This window comes from Mustela nigripes, chromosome 2, assembly GCF_022355385.1.
Source record: "Mustela nigripes isolate SB6536 chromosome 2, MUSNIG.SB6536, whole genome shotgun sequence".
NCBI lineage: Eukaryota > Metazoa > Chordata > Mammalia > Carnivora > Mustelidae > Mustela > Mustela nigripes.
The window spans coordinates 40,190,886-40,210,613 of NC_081558.1; the positions used below are offsets into that span (position 1 = coordinate 40,190,886).

The 19,728-nt window shown below is 35.7% G+C and overlaps 1 protein-coding gene across 1 annotated transcript in view; it reads left to right on the forward strand.

Annotated features, from left to right (window-relative positions):
• The window catches only part of PPP4R2 (protein phosphatase 4 regulatory subunit 2), a 52,323-nt gene extending 40,349 nt beyond the window's left edge, over nt 1–11,974 (forward strand). Inside the window, exons 4-9 of the mRNA XM_059390164.1 lie at nt 3,644–3,737; nt 5,309–5,346; nt 6,437–6,511; nt 6,761–6,904; nt 7,558–7,838; nt 8,092–11,974. Coding sequence (XP_059246147.1) covers nt 3,644–3,737; nt 5,309–5,346; nt 6,437–6,511; nt 6,761–6,904; nt 7,558–7,838; nt 8,092–8,411 — 952 coding nt within the window. The 3' untranslated portion in view covers nt 8,412–11,974. The remainder of the gene's footprint in view (nt 1–3,643; nt 3,738–5,308; nt 5,347–6,436; nt 6,512–6,760; nt 6,905–7,557; nt 7,839–8,091) is intronic.
• Nucleotides 11,975–19,728: the final 7,754 nt, after the last annotated feature.

The window sequence follows — 19,728 nt, forward strand, 5'->3', positions numbered from 1 at the left end:
TTGCTGCTTAACTCACTGAGCCACCCGGGAGCCCTGATACTTTTTTTTAATTCAGTGAATGGGGACAATTGCAGTCAAATTCAGATACTGTAACTAATGTAAAACGTGTTAGTTTCTCTCCTTGGAATTTAAAGGAGTATTTTAAAAGATAAGAGATAAACTTTTGGTTTTGTTCCTCTATAGTTGGTCTTTGGGGTGTTTGTGCTTTCTGCAGCCTTCATTAATTAGTGGGTTTTAAGATCAGGATGATGATAGGAACTAAGATTTAATGAATACCTTATAAAATATTTCAGGCACTGTTAAATGGTTTATATACATTATATTTTATTTAGTCTTCATGATAATCAGTAGTGAGAATTATATGTTCAGAATCCCTGTTTCCTAGATATGGACATGAAACTTTAACAAGAGAGATAAATTCAACTTGGACACAGTCTTTCAGTGGGCTAATGAGTATGCCTTTTTATCCACACTACCTTATAATTTGTACATCAAAAGTAGATCGGACATCAGTGTTCTGTAGTGTTTCTGGGTAATACCATTTGAAAGGACTTGTTACTTTTGGATCCTTTACTTGATGTGGGTTTTTTTCCCCTCCCAAGTTTTAGTGGATTTCGTGGACACACCTTTTTTTTTTTTTTTTAAGTTGAGAAGTTGAAAATGCTAGCTAGTCCTGTTCCATGTTTCCCCCCACCCAGTTCTTTATGTAATTTTAGTTTTTATCTTAGGATGGCAGGGAAATAAGTAATATATTGCAGAGTAAACAATCTATTCTATTTGAAATAACCCCAAATGTTTTTCTATTAAATTATTTTATAGTATATTGTTCCAATGAACATCCTTACCCATTTCCCCAAATTTAGGGATTCTGGTTCAAATTTTTCATTGTGTGGTTTTTGCTTTTTTCTTCTTGGCACATAGGGTCTTAATTTAGTGATTTTTATTGGAAAAAGTTTTAATATTTTCAGGAGTTAGAATAAACTGTTTTGTATGCTCTATCTAAGGAGTAATAGCAAACCTGGCACAAATTTTTTTGTACCAACCATTCATTTTGGATTTGGTTATCTGGTTTATTCTTATACCTCCTTTAAAAGATCTAACATAGATTAAGTGTTCCCAGGTTCAGACTTACCTCCTTGGCATAAAATTTATTGTTTTGAGAACACTGTACAAAATTTTATTGACATTTATTGTAGTTATTTACATGCTCTGATTTTAGCTTGTGGTAGGATTTCATATTACCTAAAAGGTTAAAAAGTACAACTGTGTAAAGAGACCGTCAGTGCATTTGGCAAGATTATATTAATGTTTCCAAAGGATACTTTTATTTACAAGTAATACTTGTATTTTAGCCTGCTTATGCAACGGGGTGGGTATTATATGACATTTTAGTGCCATCTATTGGACACTTCGTAAAATACCTTCAAAAACTCTTGTAAGTGTCTAAGGAGTAAACACGTTTTATCATAGGCTTTTATTGCTGACAGTGCTGTGCAAACATAATATCTTTTTCTCCCTAAAAGCAGTATTATTGATCAGTACATTGTTAATAATAGGCTATACTTTTACTTGCCTTCCTGAAGAAAATTAGCCAAAACATGTAAACATTGTTAAACAGACAATTTAAAGATACTTATGTTTTAAAGCAATTTTTAAATTAAGAGAAAATACTGGTTTTTGGTATTTGAAAGAAATTTAGTTGGAGAAAAAGATATAGATAATATCTGTTGAAATATTTGTTGCTTAAGTATCGTTTGAATATTCTTAACAGTGGGTGCCATTTTGTTTATTTTTTAATAATGTAGACACTTCTGATTGTATCACAGTGAGTTAATTAATGAGGGGATGAGCATAGATAGGTGGAGTTTGTGTGTTTAAGGTTTGGAAAGTAATGAACTTGAAGAAGGGGCTGAGGTGCTGGTATACCATTAATACTCAGAAATCCGTGGTGGTACTGCATTTCAGATACGTATATGTACAAATAACTCATATATTGACACTAATATAGAGGAGGAGATCCTGCCCTTGAGCTTTCAGGAAAGACATTTTGTAAACTCATGTTGTTTATTATGTATGTAGCTTGGGAAAATGTTTCCCTGAATTTTTTAATGCAGTTAACAGTTTCATGTATTAGCTATAGGTTTTCACTTATGCGGTGTCTTTATAGGAATGAATAAAACAGACCAGTAAACTGTTTCATTATTAGTAACATTGTTGGCGTGCTTTGTTTCCTTTTTCCATTTCAAAGATTCTGCGTTTTGACTGTGTGTGTACTGCAGTCTGACCATATTTTCAAAAGCAAGAAACCGTATTCTTTCTCAGAAACCCAAAGGAATTTTCTTCAGCAGTCATGGTGAACGTCAAGAGTTCTGTAATTTCTAGTTGCTTCTGAGAATTTGTGGTGTCAGACATACATTTAGTTAGCTCTCAGTCTCTTGTTGACAGAATGATAGTTTCTGATTTTTAGGTTTTGATGCTACTTGAGACAAGATAGATTCTTGGGCTCTCCTAAGTAAAATGTTTGTTTTCATATGAATAACATATACTTTATGCCTTTACAAAATTTGTTATAAACCTTATACTGGTTTTTTATAAGAACATAAGAATAATGTTGATGCTGAGGATATGAGGACTAAATATGGTCTGTCCCATTAAAAAATAAATAAGATTTTAAGTATGTTTGGAATAATGGAGGAGAGGATAAGGAATTTGAAGTTAGAGACACTGGGTTTGAGTCTTGGCAGTATTATGTACTAGCTGCTTGCCTTTGTGGGAGAGGGTTATATCAAAATACCTGTACATAGTAAAGAACTTTGTGAATATTAACTCTTAATTTGAGGTTTTGTAATTCTCTTTATAAGGAAAGTAAATAGATCTGAATGGCATATAATGAAGTCTGAAGTTTATGTCTGTACTTTTTAGCTTGTCCTATCTAATGCTTTTAGGTTGGCTGTACAGACTGTAATTCTGAGGAATGCTGAAGTGTGAGATAAATTTTTAAATATTTATAAAAGATTTTAGTTCCGACTTACATCAGTTTTGTATTTGATATGATCAAGTGAAAATTTAATTATGGTAAGGCACTTACCAAAATATTGATTGTATTTGTGTGTATTTTACATCTTATGAATCATAGATTGTGTGTAAAACTAGCTGTGGAGCAGAACTCTATCATACATCTTCATTGGAATCATTTGCCTTGTTCTGTCTGATACTACATTTGTAGTTTTATTTGGAGACACTGTAAAGAAACCTTTATGTGCAAAGGAATGCTTGAGGGAAAATTCCTGTACTTAATAAACTGTAACTTGATTATTATTCGTGTTGCCTCTCTTGTAAACTTTAATCATATTCATAATGTCAATAATATGTTTCTCCATTAATTTTGAACTTCTAAATTTTGTGTGTTCTTTTTTTAATTGCGTTTTAAGGCTAGGGATTTTCTTGTTAAAGAGATAGGTGGTGTGCTTATTATTTTGAGTATTTTTTAAGTCACTCATCTTTTCATCTCCTTATTGTAGCAGTTTCTTTTATCGCTTAATACATGGGTAACTAGATAAATCTTTAAATAGTAAGAGTAATAATGTTTCTGATTCTCTTAATAATTAATGACCTCAGACTATAAAATTATATTCTTTTGCAGTATCCCTTTTACTATTCAGCGACTATGTGAATTGCTAACAGATCCAAGGAGAAACTATACAGGAACAGACAAATTTCTCAGAGGAGTAGAGAAGGTATTTATCTTAATCATTGGGATTATATTAAACTTTATTTCAGAAGAGAGCACTGAGTAAGTTCTGTTTCAGGCACCTTTTCTTCAGATAGATTTCCTGAAACATACCTGAAGTTTTTTTCCCAAATTATTTTCCTAATTTGGGAAAAACTAAGTTTTGGAGCAAGATTTAATAGAAGGGACACAGAGGGAGGACTTGTTGATCAGCAAAGTTTGGGGAATGCAGCTTACTGTCTTCAAAATTCCTAGCACACATTAGCATCAAAGGCTCTCCAAAGTTCTAGAATTGATATTTTAACTTTAGCTGTGTTTTGTACACTTATTACCCATGGAATTCATTTCTTCATTTCTGGACTTCAGAGGTGCACAACTTTGGAAAATCTGATGAAAAATTTAACTTAGATATTGAGAAAGATGTAGATCAGACTTAAGAATGAAGAAGTGTTGTGTTTTGTCGGTAAGGGATGTTGTAAGAGAAGGGCATATTGGATCTAGGAAACAGTGTGATGAACAAAGACATCCAGGTGTTTGAGGGAATAGTAAGTAGGAAATGGACTTGTTTGAAGTGAAGAACCAATGAGAGAGTCCTGTGAGAACCAAGATTGGACCAGTAGGTTGCTAATTCCCTCTGATTGATCCTAAAACATTGTCCAGTGTTCATTTTATGGTTATAATTCAGATTCAGTTTATTCTACCCTTGGAGCAGGAATCCAAAACCGTTACTTAATGTTTACAACCGATCTTAGGGCCTTACTGGATTAATTTGTTTTGTTGTATTTCCATGCCCTTGATTTAATGAGATTTCAGAAGGGCAGGAAAGTGAAGTGATTCATCAGTACTTGGTTTGAGTTCATTGGACTTTTAATAATTAGATTTTGGCAATCTTTGAATGAAGAGGCAATCAAAGTAGTCATACCAGGAGTGTTCCTGTCACCAAATCAGGGCTGCAGTGTTTTGTATTTGGGTGACCATGGACCAGTTATATAACCTAAGTCTCAGTTTCTGATCTGTGAAATCTGGATAATACGACTGCAAAAGTGCTGCTGAAAAGCACTTCCTGTGGGTCATACTACACTTTTAATGAATATTGTCTATAGGAAAGTCAGTATTTCTGGGAAGATTGTATTATTAAAAAGTCCGAAGCTCTTTTTTTGAATGTATGATACTACTACACAAACTTTTGATTGTGTACTGCTTTTTAAGGAAATTCATTATACACGGCCTGAATACTTCAGTCTCTAAGTATCTTGGCATGATTTCTATCTAAAATAAGACTGCAGTTCCACTGTATTAAATTTGATACATATCAGGGTCCCAAAGTAGCTCCAGTAGAAGTAAAATAATACTGGCAGAAGGAGCACATGGTTTAGTAGGTTATTAGATTCAGTGTGTTAATTGTTTTAATTTCTCTTGTTGGATTAAAAATTTTTACTTTTAACCATTTATTTTCTTGTATTAGTAAAATCGGATAGATGGGGTGCCAGGGTGATTCTGAGAGCTTAAAAACAGATGGTTAACCTTTATGTCGTAGTGCTTTTCTGTATATTAAAGCATCAATTTTTGTTGTTGCAGAATGTGATGGTTGTTAGCTGTGTTTATCCTTCTTCAGAGTAAGTAAAGAAATTTTTAAAAATTTCTGTATATGCTGATTATGTAATTTCTGATATTTTCTAATATATAAGTATTTAAATTAGGTCACATTTATTTTATATGGAAATGATGCAGGAAAATATTTATAAATACTTATGAACCTACCACCCAGTCCTCAAGTAGAGTATTACCAATGATACCATCTGTATGTTTTTCTAGTAAAGAGGTTTGGATTAAAGTGATTGGTGATTTACTGTAATCTTAAGATTGTGGATTTATGTACTGTCATGGTACTCAGGGCCCTGAGATCCCATCCTAGATACCTTGCCATGGCATGTCTGGGGGATAACTTCTAGGTTTGGAATAGTTCCTTGATAACTTTCCTCCTCATGATGGAAAAGTATTTCCAGTTGTCAAGATTTATATAGCAAATTAATGTGTTGGTTTAAGACACAATCCTTGGCACTATTAATGTTTTGTTACGATTGTTTGTCCTGGGAATTCAAGTGGGGTTAGCACTGTCCTACACTTCTACCTACTGGATGCTAATAATGCCCCCTTTTCCCTGAAAAATGTCTTCAGACATTGCCAAATGTCCACTGGGACTGTGGGGTCCATGAAGGGGAATTGAGAGGAGAATGATGTCTTCTGTTAAGAAACACTGGATTTAGGGTACCTGGGTGGCCCAGTTGGTTGAGTGACTGCGTTAGGCTCAGGTCATGATCCAGGAGTTGTGGGATCAAGTCCCGCATCAGGCTCCCAGCTCCATGGGGACTCTGCTTCTCCCTCTGACCCTCTCGCATCTCATCTGCACGTGCTTTCTTTCTCTCTTTCAAATAAATAAAGAAAAATCTTTAAAAAGAAAAAAAGGCACTGGATTTATAAAATATCTGTGATTTTATAGATGATAACGTTGTTTGTTTTTAGAACTCTAGCAAGAATATACTTTAAATGAGATATTAAGGTAATCCCATAGTTAATGCTATTTCTTAAAGAACTCTGTTTAAGTTCTGTGACTGTGAGATTGTACAAAAGATCCTTTAGGCTGTGGCTCTTATCAAAATTAAAGAATTAAAGTGTCTATAATAATGTTTTTTCCTTTTCTCATAGGAAAAATAATTCTAATAGTTTAAATCGAATGAATGGTGTTATGTTTCCTGGAAATTCACCAAGTTATACTGAACGGTGAGATTATTGATTTTAATATCCAGAGAGATTGTATATTCCTAATTTTGAGAAGCAGGTTCAATATATTTTCTTAAATAAAATTGGGCATTTTATGGAAGCCATAGAATATACTGAACAATTAATTTGGTAACCCTGAAATCTTGAAAGTCAAAGAGTAAATACTTCTGTGATGTGTTCACATAAGCAAACCTTGGGAGGGTGGCTTCTTACCAAAATGAGAAAATGATGTTCTTTATCTTATCCTAGGTCTAATATAAATGGGCCTGGAACACCCAGGCCACTTAATCGACCAAAGGTTTCTTTGTCAGTCCCCATGACAACAAATGGCTTGCCTGAGAGCGCAGACAGCAAAGAGTCAAACTTACAGCAAAATGAGGACAAAAATCACAGGTTTGTATGCTATTTATATTTAAAAACAGAATGTTTTCAAAATAGGTTGGCATTTATCCTTTCAGCACTCATTATCTACTGTATGCTGTTGTTTTGAGAGACACAGCAAGGTTTTAGTGTGGTCTATGGCTTCTGGACTTTTTCAGCAATAGCACATGATGAAGATAGTCCTAGAGAAGCTTAAAACTGCTAATTTATAATAGCATCTTAAGAAAGTAAAGTGATTATAATGCTTTCTATTTCTTGTTTTTGAAAGTAACCTGAAAAGAGAAAAGGTTTATCAGAGCTGAAAATTTTTAGTTATTTCTCATTGTAGGAAAGCTTTTATTTATATCCCAAAGCAGACTAAACAGGTGAGAGGTCTTAATGAGTATGTCCATCTGGAAGACTTGTAGTTCTCTTATGGAAAGGCATATAAGTTACTGGGAAATTGAACAGAAATGTCATATAACTTGTTGACTAGTTCTAGTGGGAAATATTTGTGACACAGTTGAGGTTCCCTTGAAATTATTCTCGTGTTTCTCTTTGTTCAGATGTTATAATTTAACTTTGATGCTGAAATGCAGTTTTAAAAATGATTAGACCTTAAAAATGAGAATGTGGAAGATGAAGAAAACAGTCTTATTAATGACATTTTAAAAAAACATTTACAGTGACTCTGAATCAGAAGGTTCCTCAGTGAGCCCTATAAAAAATAAACATCCTGATGAAGATGGTGTGGAGGCCGAGGGGCATGAGGTAAAAAGACTCAGGTTTGACAAAGAAAGCGAAGTCAGAGAGACAGCCAGTCAAACATCTTCCAGTGAAATTGCTTCGGTTATGGTAGAAGAAACAGAAGCATCGTCATCATCTCAGGATAAAGACAAGGAAAGTAGTTGTACCAGGCAGCACTGTACAGAAGAGGATGAAGAAGAGGATGAAGAGGAAGAAGAAGGTATTTAGAGACCATCTGTAAAAGGGTGGAGTAAGGAGATCCTCAAATTCTTGTACTTCATTTTGCCTGAAAGAATTTAACATAATGGAACTCCTTATAATGCTGATGTTGGGCTTTTCTCCCACCTGTATGTATTTGCTGCTGAGTTTCAGGGGCTATGATTTGAACTGTAGAATATCAGAATTCATGAAACTTAACTGTGGAGGTATTTTGAAAATAAAATTTAACTACAACAACATTTGCTTATTTTTAGAGTCTTTTATGACATCAAGAGAAATGATCCCAGAAAGAAAAAATCAAGAAAAAGAATCTGATGATGCCTTAACTGTGAATGAAGAGACTTCTGAGGAAAATAATCAAATGGAGGAATCTGATCTGACTCGAGCTGAGAAAGATTTACATTCTGAAGGTAGTGCAAATACAGGCCCTGTAAGTAGTGGTTCTGATTGCCATGAGACAGAAGAATTAGTAGGATCCAACTCCAGTAAAACTGGAGAGATTCTCTCAGAGTCATCCATGGAAAATGAGGACGAAACCACAGAAGTCACAGATGAACCAATGGAACAAGACTAACTATTGAGAAACATGTAGATGCAGTATTTTACATACAGTTCTGGTTTTACACTGTATAAAACTTTTATGTAATAAAGTGGACCTTTAGTTTTACAAGAGAAGCAGGTTGTAAAATAAAGTACTTTATGGGATAAATCCTGAAAGAGTTGTACATGTAAGAACTGTGAATATCAGCTCCTCTGGGTCCTGCGTACCGCTGACTTTTTTCTTTTTTTTTTCCTTCTCCTGGTCTTGTCAAATCAGTGGTTTGTGTATAGATTTTTTTTTTTTTTTAAAGAATTGAAGTTTTTAAACTGGAAGGTAATAATTATAATTTTGAAAACCTTTTGGAGATTATCACACTTAGTTTATACATATGCAAGAAATCTTTCTGTCTTGTCTCTTTCTGACAACTCGAGCAGTTTTCATATTTTGGTCATAGTTTCAACATTTTAACATGTGAATTATAGGGTTTCATGCTGGCTTCCAGATTTTATTGTTTGACTATGTACAATGGAACTTTAAGTCATATATACATATATATATATATATTATTCTAAGGGGGAAATGTTCTATTTTTCTGTTTCTATAAGAGATGAATACAGTGAATACTTTTTCTATTGGTAATGATTGAGTTCACCTCTTTCAGAAGACAGTTTCAGTTTCTCTTCTGAGTAATTAAAATAAAATCTGGCCCTTGTGAAACCCTGGAAATAAGTCTGTTGAAATACCAGGTTAAACACATTCCAAGAGATCTGTTCTAACTAAAATTCTTTTGTATACTTCTGAGGTGCCTGAGAAAAAGACTTCATTATTTATGAGAAAATACGCTTTATCTTGGAAACTGTGTTCAAACATTAGCTTACTATTTTGTAGAATGAATGCTGACATGAGACCATCTCAGAAGAACCCGGCAGGTTCCTTGACCTTTTGCTTGCTTTTCTGAACATTGTGAATATTACACATTTCTTTCTAAATTATTCTAGAGTATGCAAATGTCAATGGTATGAAACCCCACTGTACTGGAAGAATTAATATATTACTATAGTAATGTACTGGAGCTAAATGACTGAAGCTTTAGGGGTGCATAGAGACCACCATAATTTGTATGACATTTTGAAGTGAATTAAATATTTTTGAACATGCTTCTTCGACAGCCAGTGTTATATTTTTCAGATTAACACAAAGCACAATGATTACTCTAAACTCAATATTTTCAAATTCACATATTTAAAAGTCATGCAAGCTGCAACTTCCCTGTCAAAATTACTGGCTGCCAAATTTATACCTGTTTCTTCAGCTGTACCTTTTGATATTTAGAATTTTTAAATTTCTGTAAAGTAGATTTTGTAGAATGTAATGTGTTCACTGCCTTTGTGAAGCGGTATATAATTGTATAATTTCTGTGTGTAAACTGAATGCTTGGGCTTTCAATACAGTATTCATATAAAGCAATAAATATTAATGTTATGAAATATTCGAGTACATTTTTATCAAAATACAAAAGAATCCCTTTTTTAGTTTCAGATACCTGAAGTACACAGATGAACTTATAAAACTGATGCAAACAATTTCTGACACTGTATCATAATCTTTGGGGTGATGTGGGTGGCGACCACAACTTTTGCATTTTGACTACTTAAATTGCAATGACTAAAATTACCAAATGATTTGGCTCCGTTTGTGTTTATAGGGTAAATATACTACTGACTGACTTGACTGTCAGGTTCACAGCAGCTTGATGATATATTTAAGAATATGTCTAGTAGTTAAAATAAAAATTGAATATTGATTTACTGTACCCAGGAGGGGAGAAAAATCACACATTGTAAATTTTTAAAAATTTTTTTGCAAAAATGTTGAAGCCAATTTTAAATGTGACATTCATTTGTAGTGACCTATTGACCTATTATTTTGTTGAGGGATATTTTGCCAATGAGAACAGATTTTAAACATTTTAATTTTAGAAATTTTGAAATTTTCTTTAGGATATTTATGAAATTATTGTCAATAAACATATTCTTTAAGATCCTGTGACCTTTTGATATTTTTTGTTTTAATTGTGCCATGGACCATTTGTAAACAAATCAATTTACTTTTGTTGGTCATAAGTTGAAGATTTAGCGTCATGACTTTGAGGTCTGTGGTTTTATTTGTAAACTTGCAATTGCTATTTTTGCAAGGGCAAATGTATTTCTTTATTAAATAAAGTACAATAATGGTGAATGTACCAAAATGCCATCACTTAACTCTATGAGAGATCTGCATTTTAATCTATAGTTTAATAGTTTTAATATTTATTAGATATTCATATGTTGATCATAGATCAAACTTGTTGCTGTTCATACAGATAATTGTAGAATGCTCACGGAATATCTCCTTTAGGATAGGTGGAATACTTCTGTAGTTAAACTGGGAAACCTTGTTCAGCTGGTTTAAGATACTGATGCCCATTTGGAAGTAGATTTCCACAAGTATGCATAGGTGCACTTACACAGACTTTGCTTAAATGAAAATGTCAGTTGTAATAGTAACTGATTCGGATGTGAATTTTTTAAAGGCTGATTTTAGGCACATTTTCTTACATCAGCAAAGTCATATTAAAGATCTAAGTGGAGAAGCAAGACCTCAGTGATTAAAAATGTTATTTTTCCTTTTTTTGGCCTTGAGCAGATTGTTTACCTATTAGAATCTAGACTCTGAACCCAACATGTAAAAAAAGAACTTGAAATGCTGATGAGGATAGAGAATAATATGTAATATGTTTTACCTTTTAAAAAAGTAAAAATATCCTAGTACATTTTAAAAATTACATCTTTCAGTTCTGAAAATGTAGCAGAACAGAAATAAGTGGTGGAAAATGTCATATTTTAAATGTTGATTATTAAATAAATTTAATCCAGTTAGGGATTATTGTAACTACACCTTTCATCAATGTGGACAGAGCAGTGGAATTCCCCGTCAGAGAGCTAAACCCTTTGGCTTGGAAAGGCGTTCCAGAAATCCTGTGCCAGAAGGTGTAGCCTGTTAAAGCATGGAGGTTCAGAGTACTTTGTTTTGCTGGTGTAGATAGGCATGTATTTATGCATTTTTGCATTTGTAAAATCAGTAATTTTTCAAATAATGTAAATGTAATATACTAGTTTACTTATAAAGGTACTGGGCAGAATCTATAGCTGCTACAATGTTTATGAGAAATGTAATGTGATAAGGATGAAAATGCAACTTGTAGAACCAAAGGAAATAAAAATTTTGGATAGTGTTTCAAGTTGTCTTCTGAACAGGAGTTTCTTAATTACATTGGTTTTGATCAAATGAAGCTCAGTTCTCTTGAGATTTGTGCTAATCATAAAATGGATAAATGCAAAAACACCTTGTAATTTTATGTGGAATTATTATAATTAGGTTTATTGGATTATTGGCCTAATAAGAATGCTAGTATGTATTGGTTAGGATACATCTAATATTTCACATTTAAAAAATAATCAGTACACTTCAGAATTTTCTTTTATTTCAATTTGGAGCCTAGATTACTTTGCCAAATGTATTATTTTCATAATGCAATAAAATATAAATTAGAAGAATATATGTGTGGAATTACTTTATTTTCTCTGTCCCAACTCCTCCTCCTCAGTCACTTTAGATGGTTTAGGATCCGTAAGCATTACCTGGTCTGTAAGGGAAAAAGCTTAATGCAGGAATTTATTGTACCTCTGTTTCTTAAGTCTTAAGGATTTCCGCGTGGAGGGTGCAGCTGACATGAATGGACAACTCAAACCTGGTATCTGACACAAGTCCTGATTCACCTTACAAAAAAGTTCTCTTTTGGCATAATTTGGCACTAATTTGCATGCATGGATACACAATATCTGTACTGGAATCATTTTAGAAAGGTTTCTTTCAGACAGTTACATGATTAGAAGTGTAGAATTGCCCTAAATGGAGAGAATGGATTCCGTTTTCTAAAAATCCTGGGTTCTTGTTTCTTTTATGTATTGCATAGTAGATGATAGTAAACAGTAACACCTGGGGCTTTGGATTCAGAAGCTAGTACCAATTAGCATGTGCCTGAATTTAAATATTTTTGAATTTCAGCTTCATATTTGATCTGTAACTTACCCATAGACAACTTTAGTAAACAGACTTGGTGGTACAGAGTTTTGGGGTAACTTGATAGACTGATTGTTGCACTAAACAGGATGACAATGGACCATCTCTGGCTACTTGACATTCTAGAATACTATTTCCTGTTGTATTCTAATGGTTGACTTTTTTTTTTCCCCTCCAAAATTCAGCAGTAGAGTTTGTGGCTTAGGTTTATACTAACAGGCTTTTTTTCTTTCCCCCCAAAGGCAATGGGTTTTTAAACTAAAAATAATGATAAGTATCAGCATTTCCCAGTCTGCACATTCCACTGTTTCACTAATTTTTATACTGGCACAAGCTAACCTGTGCTTGGCAAATGGTTAACAGCTGAAATCAGATGAGCTTTGTGGATACTCTTAGCACAATCCATTTTGGGATTCCTAAATTCACTAATCCTACAGTTACTTTCTACCCAATTGAAGGGTTCTGAGTTATCTGAAGCATTTCTTTGCTGCTGGGTTTATGGAGTTGAGAGCATTACACACAGTTGGATGTTTTTGACACTGTCCCAGTTAACAGAAGAGGTAGGGTCAATAAAACCAGCGTCCCCAGGCCTATAGAAAGGCACGGCCCATTGTCACTTGATGGTGGACAGGTGTTTCTCCCAAGTTGGACGTACAGGCAAACCAGTCAAGTCGTCTTTAATGTGTTACGGTGGGACTTGATACTTGGTTACAGTTGAGTAGGTTTGCTAGTGTTAATGCATATATTTCCTGAAAATTTGAGGGTTAAGTATGTGGTAGGTATTGGACTATCTTCATTTTGGATATATTTTTTTAAAGATTTTATTTATTTATTTGACAGAGATCACAAGTAGGCAGAGAGGCAGGCTGAGAGAGAGAGAGGAGGAAGCAGGCTCCCCGCTGAGCAGAGAGCCCGATGTGGGGCTTGATCCCAGGACCCTGGGATCATGACCTGAGCGAAGGCAGAGGCTTTAATCCACTGAGCCACCCAGCACCCCCTGGATATTTTTCTTTACATTTTTTTGTAATTTAGCATGGAAAGGTAAGCTTAGTTGATGATGACTAGCAATTGCCATATGCATTTAGGAATGCACAGTCTTCCACTTTTCAACTTGGATGGGTTCCTAAAATTAAATTGGGCAACTTGTATGAGTTGTGTATTTGGGGGCTAAAAGAATAAACATCCATTTTCTACGTTTGAGAGATTTAGTCACCTTAGGAGGACAATAAGCAGTCCACAAGTTTTGAACTAAGGGTGGTTGGTCTGCGACTTGAGGAGATGGCACTGGTGAGACAGGTTAGTGCCATTGTGGCTGTCTGGGAAGGTGTCTCAGATTTGGGCTTGAGAATTAGCAGGGAGGTAGTAGGGTGAAATGGGCAGAATAGAAGGGCATAGGAGTTGCAGTGATAGGGGTTAAGTCTGGTTTGCCTTCCTCAACTTGGGCACCTTGGGCAAGCAAGATGCTGTATTTCTTTGAGCTTTATTATTCTCATTTTTGAAGTGGGGAAATAATAGTATCTATCTGGCAGGACTCTGGGCATTCAGTGTAATTATGGGAATAAAGCTAGATCTAGTTTAGCGTCTGACTTTTTCCCCCCCCAATGTTGCATTTGAGAGAGAGCGTGAGTTGGGGAAGGGGCAGAGAGGAGAGAGAATTCTCAAGCAGACTCCCTACTGAGTGCAGAGCCTGATGCGGGTCTCAATCCCAGAACCCTGAGGTCATGACCTGAGCCAAAATCGAGACTCAGATTTTAACCAACTGACCCACCCAGTCATCCCTAATATCGGACATTTCTTTTAAGGAGAAACATGGAGAAGAAAATATGTATTTTTCCTGGGGAAGCCTTTTTATCAGAATCGAAGTTGAGGTTTCAATCCTGGCTAATAACAGGATAATAATAGCAAGCACTAATTGAGCACACACTTTATGCCCTTCCTTGTCCTTAGCACATGCCCCCTCTTTTAACCTTCCCATCAACCCTATGAGATGTGTAATATCCCTGTTTTACAGACATTTGTGGAAGGCAAAGGGACCCTTTGAAAGGGGAGGGTCAGAATGAGAATCGGGCTCTTGACTCCCAAACCTGACGTTTTCTTACCCTCCTTATGCTCAGATCCTGTCTAGTCTTGGAAGATCTGTCAAATTAGAGTAAGACCAGCAGAGAGGAAACCATTCTAGGTATTGCCCCCAAAATTAAATATTCTGAAAAGATTATTAAAAGGTTCTTGGAGCCACTTGGGACTGCAAGTTCAGGTACCTCAAAGGGCTTGACCAGTCACAAACCCAAGCATTTGTTTTCACAACACATTTACTTCACTGTCCAGCTTCATCTTATTTTTTCTATTATCCATGGTTTTCCAAAAAGTCATTCCCAGTACACGATCGATTTTTAAAATTTATCTTAAAAATTAGTAGTACACACCTGGCAAAATTTCAATAATAGTATACATTGGGTTGTTTATATCCTACTACTCTTATTTCTGTATCTTCCCCCTCAACCCTGAGAGAAATGCTCTCAGTAGCAGAGAGCTTGAGAGCAAAGATCCTGGAGCCAGACTGCCTGGATTTGAATCCCAGCTCTACCGTTGGTAGGCTGTGTGATCTCCAGCATATCTCTAAAATGAGAATGATGTCCCAACCTTCAGACTTGACCACTGGAAGAGAGCCTGACTTGCTAGTGGTCCCCCCGACTTCCTTTCCAGAGCGAATGTGTACATTACAGTGAGAGACATCTTACCTTTCCTGCCCTATTTATTTTTGTAATATGTCTGCATCAGTACCTACAATCACCCCAGTTGTTTTAACAGCAGCATTGTATTTCAGTGTACAGATGAACCATACTTGATTTACCCAGCTTCCCTTTGAGAGACCACACAAAGTTTTGATTTGTGGCCACTGTTCACTCAGTTCGAGCTGTTTGACATGGGAACATATAAAACCAGCCTCTCTTCCCTTCCCTCTACCGTGGGAAGAAACAACAAACAAACAATTGAACTTTATTCCTTAAAAGATTAGTAATGTGGGAAACAGATGCTCTTGCCTCTGGGATGTGGTGGAGGAGAGGCTGGGGTACTTTCTCTTAGGCAAATGGCATACAGTATTTGCAGTCCTCTAAAGTAGTAAGAGACACTGTTACTTTATGGGAGGTAGGAAAATAAGCCACCCGTTGAAATCGGACACACGCTTAGTGATATTCCTGCACTGCGCACGGGGCAGTCACAACAGTCTCTCCTGGCTTGCCATTTTCATCTTTTCTGATGTGTCTTGTAATGTCTCGATCATTTGCACTGCTTGGCTTCTGCTGGGTAGCTTGCAATAAAGCAAAACAGCTTGACCTCTTTGTGGATGTTTTCATTTCCTAGGCTTTTAGTTGTTGCTTGGCAAGAAAGTATGGAATTTGTCATTCCCACAATGACAAGTACGTGCTTTACGAATTGTTCTAATTTACTAATTACTTGCTGTCTTATTGTTGTGACTTTCCTGACATAACTTTTTTTTGTTTGTTTTTAAACGGACAAGGTAACTTTTTGTCTCAATGCAGAATCATAGTATAAAGTCTTGTAAAGACATTTCTGGTGACAATTAATTTCAACCCATACTGTTGTACAGCAATGCACATAGCTCGATTGGAGTGACAACTCCAGGAACAGCGATGGCCACTTTGCATATGCTTTCTCAATGGCCACTGCCACAACTGCCACTGGCCCACGGCTCTTGAGTTCCAAGTAGACAAGAGCTTGCTGGAAACAGCCATCTCAGAAACAGCCATCAGTCAACCCGACAGTGATCTGCTCCTTGGTTCATCCATTCGTGTTTATTAAGGGACTGCTTATGAGCCTGGGTCTGGGGGCACAGCAATTAAGATGGAGAAACAAGGTAAGTAGAAATATGTGCCAGACCAATACTATTAGCCATATCAAATGAACTTTACCCTGTGTGATTCCAGAAAAATGATCTGTTGGTACTTTAATGTGATCATAATACATTTTAAAATTAACTGGAATGATGGGCATCTTTATGATGTTGGATCTTTCTAATTAAGAACATAGTGTAAGGGTACCCGTGGGTGGCTCACATGGTTAGGTGTCTGCCTTCAGCTCAGGTCATAAATTCCCAGGGTCCTGGAATTGAGGTCTGCATCGGGCTCCTTGCTTAGTGGAGAGCCTGCTCTCCCTCTGCCACTCTCCCTGCTTGTGCTTGTGCTTGTGCTCTCTCTCTCTCTTTGACAAATAAATAAAATCTTACAAAAAAAAGAACATGGTGTAGGAGTGCCTGGGTGACTCAGTCTATTAAGCATCTGCCTTTGGCTAGAGTCATGATCCCAGGGTCCTGGGATGGAGCCCACAGCAGGCTCGCTGCTTAGCAGGGGACCTGCTCCTCCCTCTTCCTCTGCTTGTGTTCTCTTACACTCTCTCTCTCTCTGTCAAATAAATAATTGAAATCTTAAAAAAAAAAAAAGAACATGGTATAGAGCTGGTAAATGAATTCAGTAAAGTCACAGGATACAAAATCAATGTACAGAATCCTATACACTAATTGTGTTGCAATCCTATACACTAATAAACAATAAAAAATGAAATTAAGAAAATAATCCCATTACAATTGCCCTACAGACAATGAAATATCTAGGAATAAACTTAATCAATGAGGTGAAAGAACTGTATTCTGAAAACTATAAAACATTGATGAGAGAAATTCAAGCTGGTGCAAAGAAATGGAAATACATTCCATGCTCATGTTTTGGAAGAATAAATATTGTTAAAATGTCTGTACTACCCAAAGCAATCTACACACTTAATGCAATCCCTATTAAAATAGCAACAGCATTTTTCACAGAACTAGAACAGACAATTCTAAAATTTGTAGGGAACTGCAAAAGACCCTGAATAGCCAAAGCAACCCTGAAAAACAAAAAGCTGGAGGCATCACAATCTCAGATTTCAAGTTATATTACAAAGAGGTAGTAATTAAAACAGCATGGTCCTGGCATAAAAACAGATAGATCAATGGGCTAGAACAGAAAACCCAGAAATAAACCCAAGTTACATGGTCAAAAATCTTCAACAAAGGAGAATGAATCTCCAGTGGGAAAAAGACAGTCTCTTCAACAAATCATATTGGGAAAACTAGACAGCCCTATGCGAAAGAAGGAAACTAAACCACCTTCTTTTACCGTATACAAAAATAAACTCAAAATGTATTAAAGACCTAAATGTATGGCCTGAATTCATAAAAACCCTTGAAAAGAACACAGTCAATAATTTCTCTGATATGAGCCATAGCCTTTTTTTTTCCTAGATATTTTTCTAGATATGCCTCCAGAAGCAAGAAAAACAAAAGCAAAAATAAACTATTGGGACTCCATCAAAACAAAAAGCTTCTGCACAGAGAAGGAAATAATAAAACTAAAAGACGACCTACAGAATGGGAGAAGATATTTGCAAATAACATCCAATAAAGGGTTAATAGTCAAAATATATAATGAACTGATAACTCAATATATCAAAACCAAATAAAAATGGGCAGAAGATACGAATGGACACTTATCCAAAGGAGACATCCAGATGGCCAACAGACACATGAAAAGATGCTCAACATCATCATCAGGGAGATGTAAATCAAAACTACAGCAAGAGATCACCTCACACCTGTCAGAATGGCTAAAATCAACAACACAAGAAACAAATGTTGGAAAGGATGTGGAGAAAAATGAGCCCTCTTCGTTGTTGGTAGGAATGCACATTGGTGCAGCCAAGGTGAAACAGTATGGAGGTTCCTCAAAAAATCAAAAGTAGATTTGTCCTATGAACCAGATAGTAGACTACTGTAAATTTACTCCCAAAAGACAAAAACAGTGGCCCAGAGGGATATATTTCCCCCTATGTTTCTGATGGCACTGTAATAGCCAAACTATGGGACAGCCCAAATGTCCATCAATAGACGTATAGATAAGAAGATGTGGCTTATAGATATCTACAATGGAATATTACTCAGCCATAAAAAAAGAATGGAATCTTGCCAATTGCAAGGACTTGGATGGAGCTAGACGTATGATACTAAGCAAAATAAGTCAGTCAGAGAAAGACAGATACCATATGATTTAAACATATGTAGCATTTAAGAAACAAATGAGCAAAAAAAAAAAAAAAAAAAAAAAAAAGAGAAACAAACAAGAAACAGACTCTTAACTATAGATAACAAACTGATGGTTACCAGAGGGAAAGTGGTGGTGGGGGGGATGGGAGAAATAGGTGGTGAGGATAAAAGAGTACACTTATCATGATGAAAAAGAAAATAAAATGACAGAAAAAAAAAGAACATGGTATATCTTTTGGTATAAGTTTGCTCTTACAACTTGGAAAAATTTTTAATTCCTTCATGTAGGTTTGTGTGTTTTTCTTGTTAAGTTTGCTCCTGAGAGCATTATCTATTTATTCTAACTCAAGTTTGGGCCAGCCACAGGCCCACTGTCTGTTTTTGTGTGGCCTATGAGGTAAAAATAGTTTTTACATTTTTCATGGTTGAAAAAATTTTTAAAAATGTAATATTTTGTAAAACATGAAAAATTATTTGAAATGCAGGTTTTAGTGTCTGTAATAAGGTTTCACTGGAATGTAGCAGCATCCATTCATTTTATGTATTGTCTACAGCTCCTTTCTCACCGTGAAGGCAGAGGGGGGTGGTTGCGACCAAGACCATTTGGCCCACAAAGCCTGGAGTATTTATGATTTGGCCCACTGCAGAAAGTCTGCCCCCTTCTGTCTTAAGGGTCATTGTTTTATTTATTTATTTATTTATTTATTTATTTATTTATTTATTTATTTATTATTAAATTTCTATTCATTTATTTGACAGAGAGAGAGAGATTGAGAGAGAGCCATCACAAGTAGGCAGAGAAGCAGGCAGAGAGAGAGAGGGAAGCAGGCTCCCTGCTTAGCAGAGAGCCCAATGTGGGGCTCGATCCCAGGACACTGAGATCATGACCTGAGCCGAAGGCAGAGGCTTTAACCCACGAGCCACCCAGGCTCCCCAATTGTTTTATTTATTTATTTATTTAAAAGATTTATTTATTTTAGAGAAAGTGAGTAAGGGTGGGAGAGGGCAGTGGGAGAGAGAGAGAGAGAGTCCCAAGCAGACCCTGCACTGAGCTGAGCCAGACTTGGGGCTTGACCTCATGACCCCAAGATCATGACCTGAGTCAAAATCAAGAGTCCGATGCTTAACCAC